At 46.1% G+C, this 16,181-nt stretch overlaps 1 protein-coding gene across 1 annotated transcript; it reads right to left on the bottom strand.

The window, feature by feature from the left end:
* Positions 1-1,540: 1,540 nt before the first annotated feature.
* On the bottom strand, positions 1,541-8,058 carry LOC116376961 (rho GTPase-activating protein 12-like). The gene has a single exon (XM_031838470.1). It carries the CDS (start codon positions 7,972-7,974, stop codon positions 7,252-7,254), a length of 723 nt encoding a protein of 240 aa, XP_031694330.1. The 5' UTR covers positions 7,975-8,058; the 3' UTR covers positions 1,541-7,251.
* Between the last annotated feature and the right edge of the window lie 8,123 nt (positions 8,059-16,181).

Genomic DNA, 16,181 nt, shown 5'->3' with positions numbered 1-16,181 from the left:
CACACACACACACACACACACACACACACACACACACACACACACACCAGTTGGTGCTGTCGGTCTGAATGTTTTAAGTGGAATGGGGGAAAGGGTGGTGAGAGAGGAATCACACTGGAAGCGAAAATGTCCCAAACAGCAGGGGAGGATGCAGGGAGGATGCTGGATGTAGAGGGGGAAATAAATCACTGGTGCCGTCAAGAAAAAGAGAAGAAACAGGCCGACTAGAGGTTCTTACCTTCTCTGGGTACATGATGTCCCAGTGCACCGAGCTACAGCGGCGAGGTGGGCCCAGAGAAAGAGAGAGAGAGGGGGACAGGAGACGACGGGCAGGGACTGAGTGAACCACAGCGAGCAATGGAGTGAGGAGAGGAAGGGGGGGGGGGGGGGGGAGTGTGCAAATGAAATAGGTGATGTGCCCCCCCCCGTCATCACGGGCTGACAGGGAGAGCAGCTCTATGGACACTGGCGCGCAGAGAACTACAACTAACTAGGTAGAGAGAGAGAGAGGAAAGTCTCTCATCTGTCAAACTGTGTTCTTCAGTTACATGAACACTGCTGCAGTTTGGGCTCTCAAAGAAATCACGTGACAGGCTTTTCCACCTTAGATGCACGTCTGTGTTCTCGACAATTGTGTAGTTCGGGGAAGACCCGTAAATCTACGTGAAGGAAGTTAAACAGGTCATACTGCACTCTCTAAACTCTACTTTATACTGCTGTGACAACATATCACTCAAATAACTGGATTTATTCAGGTTACTCACCAAATAACACTAATTACACTTGAACTCATCATGATAACGTTATCATCTACCTTCGCCCAATACTGATTTTTCCCGAACAGATCATGAACAAATCACAGTGCAACTCAATGCAACCTCTGTTAACACCGTTATTTAGCCAAGCAGGAATGTGCTGTCCACTGGCTGCTAACAGCTAATGCTAACTAGCTCTGCTCCTGCCAATGTCAACACAGATTTGTTGTTAGCAATGTAGCGTTATCAGGGTAAAAAAATAGGCTGGACGAGTGTTCAACCACAGGTGTGCAGTGCTATTTTGCACATGTGCAGTCCCTGATCCAGCATTTCAGGCCGTATCGGAGGCATTTCTGATGCCGGTATCGGTATCACCGAACTGAATTGCCCTTTATATTCACTTCCTTTTGTGTATACGCATGTAACCCTTCTATCTATGACAGCTTTCTGTATTTTGGACTCTCTGGTTCTGTTTATTACCCAAAAAGGTCAGCGCTGTCAGGATGTACTTGGTCAATGGCGCAAATATGCTTTTAAAAATGTTTTCTATTCAAAGCCGACGCGCATTTACTCAAAGATTGCATGTGGCGCTTTACATGTCTAGTAGCACTATGGTGCTGTTTTTCTACAAGTTGCCCCACCCCCCCTTTTTATTGTTTTCTTGTGCACCAGGACTTGACGTGGTACTCATTCCGCACAAGGATATGCTGCAATGTGCCAGCAAAGGCAGTGAAGAAGACATGGATATAAACAATGCTGGGTTAAAAAAAAAAAAAAAAAAAAAAAAAAAAAAAAAAAAAAAAAAAAAAACAGCTTTGCAAAGGCTTTAAGAAGAAGAAAATGCATTCAACACATTTGTTACAGCTTAAAGATTAATTCTCAACAAGCTGATCCACTCATCACAGCGATTCCATTGAGATGAAGTGATTTCAGTCTGTAATGTACATGTTCTGTAGAAATGCTGGTGTGTCAGAGTCCTTCAACACACATATCTGGTAGTGATTAAATATTAGCTTCATTTCAGAAGGCCAGAGTAATCATTGCAGTTAGGAGGGGATTTGTGACCTGCCTGCTGCAGCATTAAGTCGCTGCTACTCCGACCGTTTCATCGGTATTGGAGTATCATATGATGATCTGATTCTGTTTCACTGTCCACTTTCAACCACATGCCAAGAATAGAATTCGGAGGTAAACACTGAATATTTCATTACATGTTGTTGGCATCGCTGGCTGCTTCAATCCAAAATTACTCGCCTCAGAAATCTAAGAAATCTACGCCTTGATCCTGGACGTTAACCATTTCACGTGGCTCACCTTCAGCCAGCACTTCATGGGAAGAATTAAAGGGTTAAATATGCTGCACCCTACACAACAGACATGAGTCTCCATACCCCCCCCCCCCCCGAGCCCGATTTGTCAACATCAGCTCTTGTGGTTTGTCTCGAAGGCTCAGCCCCTCGGATAGGGGAGGGGGTTTAATCCTCTTGTTGTGTCACAGAGGATCAGGATGGATGTGGGGAAGACAAGAATAAAAAAAAAATGGTGGTCACAGGTTGGACGAGGAGCTAGTTGGACCACATCTGACAACATGATTCAGAGAGACAGAGGAGAGGTGAATACGAGGCCGTCAAAGGAAGAGGAAGCAAAACAAAAACGAGAGACAAGAGCGAGAGCGAGCAGGAAAAAGTTGAAGAGAAACCAAAAGGCGCAGACAGAGGAAAGAGAAGAGAGGTAGCAGACTCTCACATGGATGCACAACTTGCTGGAGTTTAATATCAAATTACTGACAGGGTTCGGCGCTTCGCTTTGGAGGGGAAAGCGGGCGCTCATTGACTTAGCTTACTCGCCTGTTGCCTCACTGTGTGCGAGTGTGCAGGCACTGAGGCAGGAATGTCGAGCATGCACTGGAAAACAAGGGGGGGCCTCCTCTTCAGCCGGTCCGGGAGCAAGACTCTCGGCGCAGCTCCAGAATTACAGGGCACGGCACACGGGACCCGGTTGCACTTTACAGCACTGCTCACACTCGGTGGTATTTACTGGGCCATTATGTAATAGGAGCACGGACCTTCTAACTTCAAAGGGATCTCAGCTTATTTGGAAATTGCTCTGCAGCTAAATATTTTGTCCTCCGCGGGCAAAGAATGCATTTAGCACGACATGTAATTAGCTGGTTATTGCGGCGTTGGGATGTTCGGGAACAGGAGGTCGTTTCTGCCCTGTAAACTTAAGAGCTTTCCCGAGACGCTCAAGTGCGAGAGAAAGGCTCCCTCAACAGCCACCGCGCTGTCCTTCAAATTAACAATACACACATTCTGCGTCACGTGGGAGAAAACCCGCGTCACTGGACAATAAAGACCTGATTCACCGCCCCAAAATAGCAGCAGTTCATTCCACCAAACCTCTCTAGGAGTGTATACATATTCAAAGTGCCCTTAGGAGTCCCAGCCACGCCCACGCAGCAGTCTATTTCAACGCTCTGCTGGAGCGATCTCAGCCTTTGCTCTGTTGCACAAGTCCGCAAACACACAACTTGGCAAAAGACAAAGAGCACACGCATGAAAGAAAGGATGAGCGATCCATGGCGGCCTTGTAACGTCGCCCTCTCGAGTCTTTCGTCTCGCTCGTGGCGGCCGTCTGGTGTTTTTTCTCCGCATTTACCCAAAAATGACAACATATCTGTCTGGCCTCCTGTCCCCAGGTCTCTGCCGTCCCACATGGACTACCGTGGCTCTGTCAGGGCTCAGGGTCCTGGCACTTTGTCCCTGTCTAGCTGTGCCCACCCCCCCTCCTCCTCCTCGCCAGCTAGCAGGACGACCACACAGCAGGTTGAAGGCAGACAGACTCTGGCCTCCACTCAGCTGTTTCCTTTTGTTTTCCAAACCCTTCGAGGATCCGTGCGGATGCATTTACAAGCCGGTTATGTCATTGTGACAGCGGGCATCCTTAAAGCCGACCTCACCAGGACATTTTCTGTGAAACAGGAAAGGAAGGCAGCTTATTTTCGGGGGAGCGACTGATCCAGCTTGTAATCTCCGGGGAATTACTGGTTTTTATTATTAACACGGAGCGCCGCGCGTTAGTGCTACGAGGAGTTACTTAACAAGATAAATGTGTCTGGAGTTGTGAAAGAAAGGGCGGGGGTGGGTCCTCCTTGGTGGCTGATACCTTGTTTGGAGTGTGATGGTGTGAAAACGGTGAAGGCCTCTCAAGGTCTTTCTAATCAGAGCGTGAGTGAGTACAGGGCGGCCCTTCGCTGGCTCCGTGGACACGAAGCCACAGACGCAAACGCGTCCGGGGGCCCTCGCCACATCTTCCCCCCTCGGTGACACACACAGCTCAGAGAGAGACAACAATCTGGCCTCTCACACAATCCCACAGAGCAGCCTTCATCTGCTCATTAAGTCACTGCGCTTTGGCAAAGTAACGGGGGCCGTTACAAGTCGCGACTCTCCCCGCTCTAAAGAAGACGCGAGTATTCCCAAAGACTTAAAAATAACCGTCTTTGTGGCAACTGGGGATCTGTGTGGTCATGTTTTGCTGTTGAATTTGAAACTAGGCAACAAGGCAGCGTCTTAAAAAACCCGAACGGCCGCAGAGAAAGCCACTATGCCTGGGTGAAAAACAGCCTTCTAAATCATATGGTTTGCCACGTTCTTTCAAGGAAATAAACACTCTCCGCCACTGCCAGGTTCTTGAGAAGTGAGGAAAAGAGGTTTATTTTGCCAATACCTTAAGAGCATAGTGCTCTTAGAGGAGAGGGGGGGGGGAGGGGTAGTAACTAAGTAAGATTCAGGAGGACGGCTGTGTGACCACAAACCAAAGCAGCCTGTCGAGGTGCCGGGGAGAGCGGACCGTCGCGCTTCGCTGCAGCCCCTGAGATAAGCGAATTACACGCGGAGGGATGCAGAGGCGTTAACCGACACCCCGGGATCAGATCTAATCAATTAAGAGGGGGGCCAGCTGGCACTCGAGAGGAAGCATGTCAGCGACAAATCCCTCCTCACAGATCCATCCATATGCACATTCACTCACAGCTCAATGCATCTGTGGAGGGGAGGCTGAAGGTGGCCTGTCCTGGTGGATGGATAACGGGGAAGATGGCAACATGAATCTTTGTTTCATGACGTTATGAGGGAACTATTTGACGCATCAGGTTCAGTTTATTGTCACAAAGAGCCTCTGCTCAGCCCAGTTGTGCGCTCAGTCCTACTCTGAATTACTTACTGAATCTTGTTCACACTTACCCAATACTTTAATTTAGGGGATTCTCATTCATCTTTCTGTAGATACAGTTTTGTTAAAAAGACAACCGATGAATCAGATGTTCTTGGCTCTTGAATCTAGTATTCATTGATACGAGCACATACAACTCAACTTTCTTCAAAAATCTGATTAAACTCAGTTAAATCAAACGGTATTACTCTGTATGTCTGTGCATGTAAACGGTCAGTGTATGGCTTGTGTATTTGTTTCTCTGTAATTTCACTTATAACATTTATTTTGCACTACATTACTGTGGTCATTTCATATAGACTATTTATTTATTGACCTCACCTTAAACATGCTATATTGTGATATATATCATTATCAAGATATGAAATGACCCGCCCTACTCTCTCAGGCCCAGTTTGTCTGCACCCCTGCAATGACAGGAACCAGTGGAAGTAGGGGAGATAAAAGAAAGTGATGTTTTTTTAACACTTGCCTGGCAACAGGCCAAACAGGACAAACTAAAACAACATCGCAAAGAGCGAGGGAGTCAGTTCCACCTGCCCCGGCGACCACAGACGGCGCTGAGCTTGACGGGGAGTTTTAGGCTGAATCCTGTCTGCTGTCTGTTTCTTATCCGCCCCTCCAGCACGACTGTAGCCGAACAAAAAGACACCCCAAAGAGCTGCCCATGCAAATGTAAATGGCCGAGAGTGAAATGTGTTTATTTTGGCCCGTGCGATTTGACAAGCGTGAAATTAATTTTAAAAAAATGTCGGCAGAGGCGGGCGGTAACACGGAAAACAACCCTTTTCTCTCCTTGATTGGGGGGGGGGGGGGGGGGCTTTTGGAGGTCTGTCAATTCCGATCCATAAACCATTTAGTCGTCCCGCATGTGGGGGCTCTGAAGTTGTGAGCTGTGTTGGTGTGCTTCCATTCTTACTTATCTTTTCCCTCACGTGGCACATCACACATGGCATTCACACTAAGCGCAGTGGTCCCCACGGCGGGGCGACCGGGGGCTACAGACTGATCCTCAGCAGATATGACCTACTTTCCATTCAAGCCTGTCTCTCTTTGTTCACTCCGTGGTGGTGGTGGTGGAGGAAGGCTGCTGCAGCCTGTGGAACAAAGAACACAAGCAGCCTTCGAAACAAGCTGACCCTGCCTAGCTACAGGCGCCCCAAAAATGGCCCTGGGAAGAGCGGTGGCTCCTTTTTCTACTCTGATCTACCTCCGCTGCAGACGAGGGAGGATAAACCTGCAGCCCTCCATTCTCCTGGCTCTGAGTGATGAGACAGATATCACGGAGGGTGGGAGGAGGCCCGAGTTATCAACCTGGGGACTGCAGGGACAGTGGGAGGGAGAGGATTTATTGGCCGTTTTCATCAGGGGCGGACAGGAAGTTCGGTACCCTGCATAGCGCTTAGTCACTTGATACAGATACCAGACCCCTTGCAGAGATTATCTACCACAAAGCATTCGTTTTTGGTGTGATGATACCTTTGAACGCATTCTTGTAGCGCTACAAAACTACACGTCCAAGCAGTTGAGTTTGTGGCATTTCCTTGGACTAAATGTACCTGAAGACTCAATTACAGAACCCTCCATTTAACAGTGAAACTGGGAACACCCTGTTTAGTCTGTAATGACCCAAGTGCAACGGCCCACCCCCCAAAAAATATGCACATCTGTACAAGCCAGACGAAATACTCTTCAAGGGCAACAGAAGCATTTTAATAAGGACCTGCAACTGTTGCCACTTTCGTCAAATTTGGCAAATGAGGCACACAAATTGTTTGGAGGTAGAGCACTGTAGGGGCTGATGAATGAATGCAGCTCGGTAAGAGACGAAGAGAGAAGAGCGTGCAATCTCTATGCGTCCAATATGGCAGAATCTGATGGGGACAGGGGCGGTTATCTGCAGCCGACCGAAGAGGGGAAAAAATGAGCACATGGTGGGAAATGAATCGGGGAGAATGGAAGAAAGGAAAGGAATGCACAAAGAGGAACAAAACCATCGGTGCTCAAGAGAGCCTGTACTCCAAATTTCCTGTCTCCAAGGAGCTGCCATGCATTGACCGATTTGTGTGCAGATTATTCTCTTAAACTACTAAAGAATGCAAAGAATGCAGAAAGCAAAAGCTTACAAATGCATCAAATGAAGCAGATCCTTGTAGGATGCGATTTGTTTGCTTCTACACCTGCCATTTCGGCTGAACCATGCATGCTCTGATGAAGGTCCTTTAGACCGAAAGCTAAAAATAAAGCAGTCTCTGCATGATATCTATTCTACAAGGACGCCATTTCTAAAAGGATTTAAGTAGCACCTTACCTGCATGTGTTCTGTTGAGCTGCTGCTCAGCTCATCCCCAGACTCCGAGTCGTTATGGAGCTTGTTCAGCCGATCTCCCGGCAGGTCGCCTGGCGGGGAGGCCTTACCGCTGTCCGGACTTTTGTCGTGGTTGTTCACTTTGAGCGGGGGCGAGTCTGCCCGAGTCCTTGGCAACGTGGAATTGTTGGCGGGGTGATGGTTGTTGTTGTTGTGAAGAAGCACCAATTCGGCCACCACCTTGCAGTGGAGGGGACTCCCCACGTTATGGTTGGTGTCCTTGGACAGGACCGGCGGTGTGACGCGATCAGAGGATGGCGACGGGGTGGAGGAAGGCGACGGGCGCCCAAAGCTTGACATTTCCGGCTGGGGTCTGTTGAGGTTTTCGTTGGACACCCGGCAGATATCCAAGACGATGGGCTTGGCCCTCAAAGTGGGCTTCTGGGGGGGCATGAGAGCCCGGCGCACCTCCCGGACGTACTGCGCCGGCACGTAAAAGGCCTTCATGCCCTCCTCCTTCCTCACCTGCCACCAGTCCTCATTGGTCTTCTTCACCAGCATGTAGCACTCTCCCTGGCGGATGGCCACCATCTTGTCTTTGGCATTGTACTCATAGTCGTACTCCACCTCGATGTAGATCTGACCCGGGGCGATGGGCGGCCCCTCCCTGTCGGCCATGGCTGCCGGAACACGCACTTGAACTCTTACCTCAGCTGCTCAGCGACCCAGGCCCGGGGGACTCCTCATGTCTGACTTGGGGGCGGGGCGGGGGGGGGGGGGGGGGGGGGGGGGGGGGGGAGAGAGAGAAACTGCTGGGCTGTGGGAGACAAGACAGACTGTTAAATGTCACAAGCTTTATTTTTATTTTTTAAAGGCGCAAGACCTTCAGCAAGCTTCGACACATGCCCATTCACCCGCAGAAACCACATCAACATGCTTATATTTCATCCTACAAACCTCCCAGCAGGTCACACCCCGAAGTATTAGGGTCAATGACATGACATGCATATTTTTGTGTCCGAGTCCACCATTTCCTTTTAAAATAATTATATCAATTCGTGACATATATCATTTCATTCTATAAAACCTATCCAGTTTTGATACATTTTCAGTACAATCAAATAATATATATTATTTTATGTTTTGGCTTCTCATAGGGGCGACTGTGGCTAAGGGGATAGCAGGGCCGCCTTTCAATCAGAGGGCCGGCTCCGGCTCCGCTAGTCGCATGTCGATGTGTCCTTGAGCAAGACACTTAACCCCAAAATTGCTCCCGTAGTTGTGCCTACGGTGTAGAAATGTGATAGACTCTGAATTGTAAGTCGCTTTGGATAAAAGCGTCTGCTAAATGACTGTAATGTAATGTAATGTAATGAAAATGTCAGGCGGTGCACCTGTCCTAGCAGATGAACAGACTAAGAAAACTATTAAAAAAGGTATTTAAATGATAATAAATTCAAAATAAAATACTATGGCATGCTTTTATTGTTGTAACGATTCAAATAAACCAAATTTTTACAAATACCAATAGTTTTAAGCTGTTGCGATAATTTAAAAACTTTTGTCCAGCAATTTGAATGTTCTCAAATATCAGGGTGGCACAGCTGTAAAGATGGGACTTTTATTATGAAATGAAAGTGGAAAACAGGTTATTGCATCATCAAGCGGACCTCAACTGACCTTTATAGCGAAAACGTTTTTATATCTCTTTTGAATATTGATAAAAACAGCTACTTTCAACTTATAGGTAGAGTGGTTCACTTTCCATGTCAGGGCGGTACAACCAATGTAAAACTAGAAAAATGTTATTTTATCATAAATGTCTTTATTCTATTTAAAATGTATATGTATGAATTTGTTAGCAAGAACAAAAGCTAATGCTAGTGTCCTAGTAGATGCCTGTTTCATTTGAAATCAGTTGCAAATGTCAGGTGGTGCAACCAGTAAGGCAGGTGGTGCAACTGCAGAGAATGTCACTCTATGATATTATATTTAAAGCTCTAACATTATATAAAAAAAAAATTCTAAAGTTTAACAGTGTCAAGTTAACGGTATTATACACTTTCAAACTATTTTTCATGATATTAATGAATATTGTTTAACTATTAAGGATGCCACTGTGAAGTAAAGCAAAACCAGCAGGACGCAGGGAGCAGACAACAAGTCCTGTATGGAGTGTGTGCAAAACGCTGCTACAATGAGGTAGAAGCTGCAACACGCAGGCGGAAGCAACTGTGATTTTGCCTGTTCCAGTTATGTGCTAAACATGATTACTATGAAATATTTACTTCTTTTACTTAAAAAGAGTCTGTTAACTAAAAGCATGTTGTTGTATTTGAAAAAAAAAAAAAAAAATGCTAATTTTCTGCATTTTGCTGCGATTACTAATATTGTCAGGTGGCACAACTGATAAATGTCATGGTGGTGCGATCAGGTAAAATATTAATTTAAAGCAATGAATAATAGGTTAAAGTGATTTTTTTTTTTGCTTGATATGATGTGAAGAACTATTGTATTAAATGTATTCATTTGAATATTTGTATTGTTATGTTTCTATGTCAAATCAAAAGTTAAATATACTAAATACCTGGCCAAGAGAACGCAATTATGATAAATTATTGTATATATATATAAAACACAACCACAAAATACGATGTGTTAGACACAGTAGACACTCTAAGGCAGGGGTATCAAACTCATTTTCACCCCAGGCCACATCAGCATCATGGTTTCCCTCAAAGGGCCGGTTGTAACTGTAAGACTGTATAACTGTAACTACTCCTAACATATTGTTAAATAACTGTCTCTGCTTTTGATTATTGTTGATTCAAGTGTAAAAATATTGTACATGCAGTTATATAAATGTAAAATGATATTTAAGCACATTTCTGTTATTATAACATAAATCATTTTAATTTAGGGTTAAGAAACCCACATTACTCTGTCAAAGATCAAACTGTTGACGAAAATAACAGACAAATATCAAACACAAGTTATTACATTAACTTTGTTCAAAGCTATTTGTGTCACCTCTCTGCATCACTAATGTCCCTGCCGTCGTCCCGTGCATGGCAGCTACATCCAAGAGCTCCTCACAGAGTCAGGTCTGCCTTCAGCCTCTTACAAACACTGATAGATGATGTATCTCGTCTCTGAGCTAGCTGTGTTGTTAGATTGCTGCTAGTTCCTGAACTCGGTCTGCGATGGTGTTTCTTCACAAACTGACATTTGTAAAAGTCTGTATCTGGTCGGAGCTCACCTGCTCACATACCTTTAGCATGCACTGGGCTGTAGCTTCTGTAAATATATTCTGCTGTGATTGCAGTCTGCCTTTTAATTCTTGGACAATTTTATATTTTCCTTGGAGGCTAAATTTAGCTCCGTGTTTGGTGTCAAAATGCCGACGTGAATAGTATCCTTCATCACCGACACGCATCATAACACAGAAGACAGACCCGTTTTTCTCCCTGAAGCACAGACATGTATTCGCTTTCCCATCTTAAATTACATTTTCTTCCCTCTGCATCAATTTTTCTCTTCGTGGACTTTTTTTTTTTTTTGCTGGTGGATTCGCGGGCCACATAAAATTCGGCCCGCGGGCCTTGAGTTTGACACGTGTGCTCTAAGGGATACTTGTCAAAAACTTCAGTTTGAATAAATATTAGGAAAATATATATTTTTTTATAAATATGTGGTTGCGCCACCTGACATTTTTTAGCCTGTGAAGTTAAAAAATACTGTTAAAAACTATTTAAAATACTATGAAAAGTTGGTTCACAACTTAGACTTGTTTCACCACATTTTTCCAGACACAAAAATATGCATTACATCCATTTTGAAGATAATTTTTAAAATTACCTTTTTAGAAGCCTTATTTGTCAATGACCCATTTCTCACCCGATTACCCCAACCGCAAAGTGCTACTGCTGTAACACACTCATTATGACACGATCCCCCACCAGACAGTCATTGGTGAGTCGAATAAAGATCACCAAATGACTAACCCTCCCTGTGATCACCCAAAACCAAAACAGACAGTCAACCCTGAGTGCTCTGGTAAACGACACCACTGCTAAGGATATCCAGCCCGTAACCTGATCGCCCTCCGCAGAGCTGAAGCTGATGACAACGTGACCCCCAAGATCCTGCACGCAATCCACCGACTACAATGACTCCCCGGAGCTTGCACTCCGTCAGAGAATGCTTCCAAAAATAAAAGTGCGTGTCTTTTTGTGGAGTTTGGCATCATTACTCATTAATGCAGATGCAATTTAGAAACCTGTAAAAAGCTTTGAGTTATCCCGTGTCAGGGGACAGCTGTGGCCCTCGCCATTCCTGCAGGGTTTGTCCCAGAACGAGGCCTGTCATTGATCCGTCTTCCAGAGAGTCTCCCATCGCCGATTAGCCGAAATAAATACCGGGGCGCTCCCATGGCAGAAGAGCTGCTACCGAGCTCCCCTCATATCAAATTCTCCCTCTTCCTCCCTGAAATAGCTGCCGCCCCCGGCGCCACCGCCGTGGACTGACATCCTGGTGGTAAAAGCAGGTGCTTTTAATGAGGCGTTAGAACACACCGCTGAATCTATAAGGGGTCTGCCCTTAGGTAAAGGAATATGTACACAGGCTCTGGAGCTCAGACTGACAGCTACACACCCAGAATAGATCTACGGTGGCGAGAGCCGTCTGGGCCCATGAGAGATGGGCTGCTTATTCCTAATCGACTTAAACTGTTTCAACACCATGAAACACAGTGTTGCATCACACCAGGGCTTTTAGTGTGTGTGTGTGTGTGTGTGTGTGTGTGTGTGTGTGTGCCTGACAGCAGGCCAGTCCAAACCTGCCCCAATACCAGCTTCAGCCATGATGTAAACACACACACGCATGTCCAGCCCAAGCCTTTGTGAATGACTGTCTCTCAAGGATCCGTTACAGTCTGATTTAGTTTGTGTGGCGAGTTACAAGTCCTCGTGTAACGCCACACGATCACAATCTACAGCTCACACCATCCCCAGAGGTGCCAGAGATGTAGTCTGTCGGAGCTCCCGGTCACGCACACGATAGCGGCCCGCTATCACCGATACTGCATGAAGACTGCCGCGCTGGAGTAAATACAGGCCGTGTTTCCGGTGTGTTGAAGCTGTGTGCGCCGCATTCTAAAGATAAAGGTTAAAAACCTGCAGTAAGTGACATGACGCTGCCAGAGAGTGAGAATGTCACTCTGTTAAGTCCGTCCAAAGATAACTCTATCTGCAGCAACTGTCCTCTTCATATCGTTAGCATTCGGAGTTGGAGACACTTATCCAAAAAGATAAAGGCCCCCAAATATACACCAGTGTATGACCAAGCCACTCCACAGTCCCCACAGCACCAAAGAGCTGCTTACTAGACAGACAAAGCAAGCATGTGACATTAAATAATCAGCTGTGATGTAACTTTGATTGTCTCTCTGGAGATCGAGCGCGACATCACTCACCTTTTTACAAACACCATTTGAAACTGGCTACTCAAGCACAATACAGCAGAAATTTACAGCTACACTCCCCCTTCTGTCCCTCCCCCCTCCCTCTCTCTGAACTGCTGTGGCGTCTCGGGGTCCTGGCAGGAGGACACGAGAGAGTAAATTCTGCTGCAATAGAATGGCCTGTCGCCGCATGGTGTCAGGGTGAAGTGAAGTCTCCGGGGAGAGTGTGGGCCAACTTGTTGCGCTGCAGAGATTCAAAGGATGACGATCGTGTGTAGAAAAAAAAAAAAAAGGTTGGCACCGCTCAGCACCGCCCTGAGACTGAACGACGACTGTCCATCTGTTTACATGGAACAAAGCCCCACTGTCCCTTTTTACTTTTCTTTTCTACTATTCAGGAATCGATCAGTAGTTTTCAAAGTGGGGCCCAAGGAGACAATGACAATCAGTTCATGATAACCATCAGGTTTTACTGTACAGCATGTTCTTGCCTCATTTGTTCATCAGAATCTTCAAATCAACTTTTTAAAACGACTGCACCTGATTCGTCATGATACTGATTGTTGTGTAAAGTCGTTTCCAGATGTGATTCTATTTTACCTGTGGAGACAGATGTGCAATCCTTAAAACCTCAACCAGTAACCAAACATGTGATGACAGAAGCGGTTCCCGGGGAAACGTCCTAATGGTGAAGAAAATGCTAATTTAACAATGTCTGAGCCCCTTGATTCGTGTCATTCAGTTCATAACACGCTTGTGTTTAAATGGCATCATGGCAAAGCACTGTCACATAGCACTCAATCGGGATGTGTAGCTGGCAGAGAAAGAAGGTGATATGCGTCAACACAGAGATCACGACCTGTGCTTTTGTCTGCATCTACATCTGCAGAACACCCCGAGACCCGCACTGCCTTTGTCCCCTGTGCTTCATTCAAAACAGATGTGGCCGAGCAGCCTCCACTCCAACATGTGCTGCTGCAGTTCTCTCCATCTATGCGGGGTTGTCTGCTGCATGCGTGGATGTGCTTTGCATGAAAAATGCCATTCTTTTGTAATTATGCGATGGAAAAGCCCTGCCAACAAGCTGCTTGGGTCTATAAATCGAGGGAGGGGGGGCTGAGCGGTGAGAGCATGCCTTGGGTGGGTGACGGTGAAAGGGGGGGGGGGGGGGTAGGGGGGGGGCAGGGTCCCTTCCAGCCCCACGGACACAATATACAACACAAAAGGAGTTTAATCCATGCGCATTCACAACAAAGGGACTCCGAGTCGACACCGCGGAGGATTCCCAGGAGCAAGGGCAGGGCAGGGACGCTCCTTACCCGGAGACAGCGCCGACCCTCCGAACGGGGGACCAATATCGCCCAAAACACACCGCGAGAAAACATAAGCTCCACCATATCTGTAGGTGCGTGCCACACAGAGACTGATGCTGTCACGTGGAATGTTACCCCGCCGCTAAACAAACCCGGAGCCAAACACAACGGTCTCATTTCGGTTGTTTTACCGGCGGGAGACATTTGAGGGACACGTTCCCAGAGGCTCCGCGCTTGGACAAAAAAGCACTGCAGGTTCACTCGGACACGAACCCTCCAGTCTGCAACAGCGTGCATAGCAACAAAGTAACAGAAGCCAATAGCCTCGCGCTGACCAGGCGACGGGGAAGAATACAAAAACAGCCCCACACACACATGAAACATACTGACCTTTAAAGAAACTCCAGTGTGTCCCGTGTTCCGCGTCGACCGTAGAGGTAGTTAGGAGCAACTTTTCCCCACCTTTTTCAGCGTCGGCTGCTCCGACTTATTCCGCAGCGGACCTCTAGTCTGTCGGTCTGTTCGCAATCCCCCGCCTCTCTGCACGCGGTCAAGTTCGCTGCAGCAACACACCGCATATCCGCTCACGACCGCCAAATTAAAAGCTTTAGTTGACGCACCCGGTTTGCGTGTTTTGCCGTTTTGGGATTTGGAATTACAGAAGAGCAGCTGAAAATAATGAATGAAATACGAAAAACGTGTATTTATTTTTTTGTTGTTTTTTGGATGCCACTTTGGTCATAACTTTCCCTATATGCCACATAATTTAAGTATATTTAAGGGGGAACTGGAAGCTTTTTATTAATGTGCGTGGAGACACATGACACATGACAGTGTCTTTAAATATAAATCCAAACAATCCCTCTAGATTATCTAGTCGTGGATGCTGGGTAAAATGGCTGAAATGATCAAATTCACTACGATAATTGTTGTCTTAACACACATGAAAGGCAATTTAAAAGGCGCCTACAACGTTGATCATTGTGCAGATTTAAACAGTGCAGGGATTTGATTTTTTTCTACATTGTCTAGAATCTTGTTGAATGCATCCCTAAAGCCTGGTGTCACCCAGAACTATAAATGGTGCTCTAATGTATTTTAAAGTTATTGTCTCCATATGTGATCAAATGTTGCCATTGTAATCTACGTTGTTTCCGTGCGCGCACAGGTTACCTTATTTTGACAATAGTTTGTTTTATTTTGAAGGCAAATTCCAGTAAAATCCGAGTCTCGTCATCGTGTTTCCGTTCAGCTTGGCGCAGTTGTGGTCTTTAACCCAGCCGCTGGTCTGTCGCTCCACCCCACCCGCCTGTCAGCGCTGATAGACGGCGACCAGATCCCCTGCAACTCAAAGTTGGAATAGTTTAACTTTCACCTTCGCTCGAGTCCCTAAAAATATATATATTGTAAGAAGAAGAATGTCTTTACCCTCAGAGTTAAGCCATTGGTTCTCATTACTTGATGGGGTTTTCAATGTCCTAATCTTGAAACCTTTTCACATTGTTCAAATGTGAAGGATAAACATGTGAAGATGCTCCCTCCTCTCCCTAGCCGAGCTCTATCGGGGAATCACAGCGGGGAGTCTCACCATCCAAACAGGGTCATGAATGATTTAGTGCTCCAGGAATACAGTCTGTAGTCTCAGACCACAGAGAGGCTGGAATTAGCCTCGGGCTATATAACTCCAGGTTTACATTATTTCAGAATAATGCATGAGCGTCTGCAGCGCCGTTTAATCACATCTCTTCTCATCGTGTATTAGCATTGTGTAAATGCACACCCTGCTGGTGTAAGGACGGAAGTGGCAGACGTGAGCGTTGTTGATGTCAGTCACTTCCAGTATTTAATTCAATTCAATTTATTTGTGGATAGCCCAAAATCACAAATTACAAATTTGCCTCAGAGGGCTTTACAATATGATTTCTGGGTCAATGTAGCACGCACTGAGGAATATATTTCTTCAATTGACTACATTTACCACCAAGACTGATATGACATCCACATAAGATCACATACATTTCCCCTATAAGTCATCAATAACACCTCAGGTGCTACGTTCATTGTGCGAAAGTTAATAGCATGATAAGCGTTTGAAAAGGTTAATTTCAGCA

Source organism: Anarrhichthys ocellatus, unplaced genomic scaffold, assembly GCF_004355925.1.
Source record: "Anarrhichthys ocellatus isolate YVR2014 unplaced genomic scaffold, GSC_Weel_1.0 scaffold747, whole genome shotgun sequence".
Lineage (NCBI taxonomy): Eukaryota > Metazoa > Chordata > Actinopteri > Perciformes > Anarhichadidae > Anarrhichthys > Anarrhichthys ocellatus.
The sequence above is the reverse complement of the archived record's forward strand: the minus strand, read 5'-3'. Positions and strand labels throughout refer to the sequence as shown.

Bases quoted from the DNA above. Each gene is read 5' to 3' on its own strand.
- LOC116376961 (XM_031838470.1), bottom strand. From the start codon at position 7,974: ATGGCCGACAGGGAGGGGCCGCCCATCGCCCCGGGTCAGATCTACATC.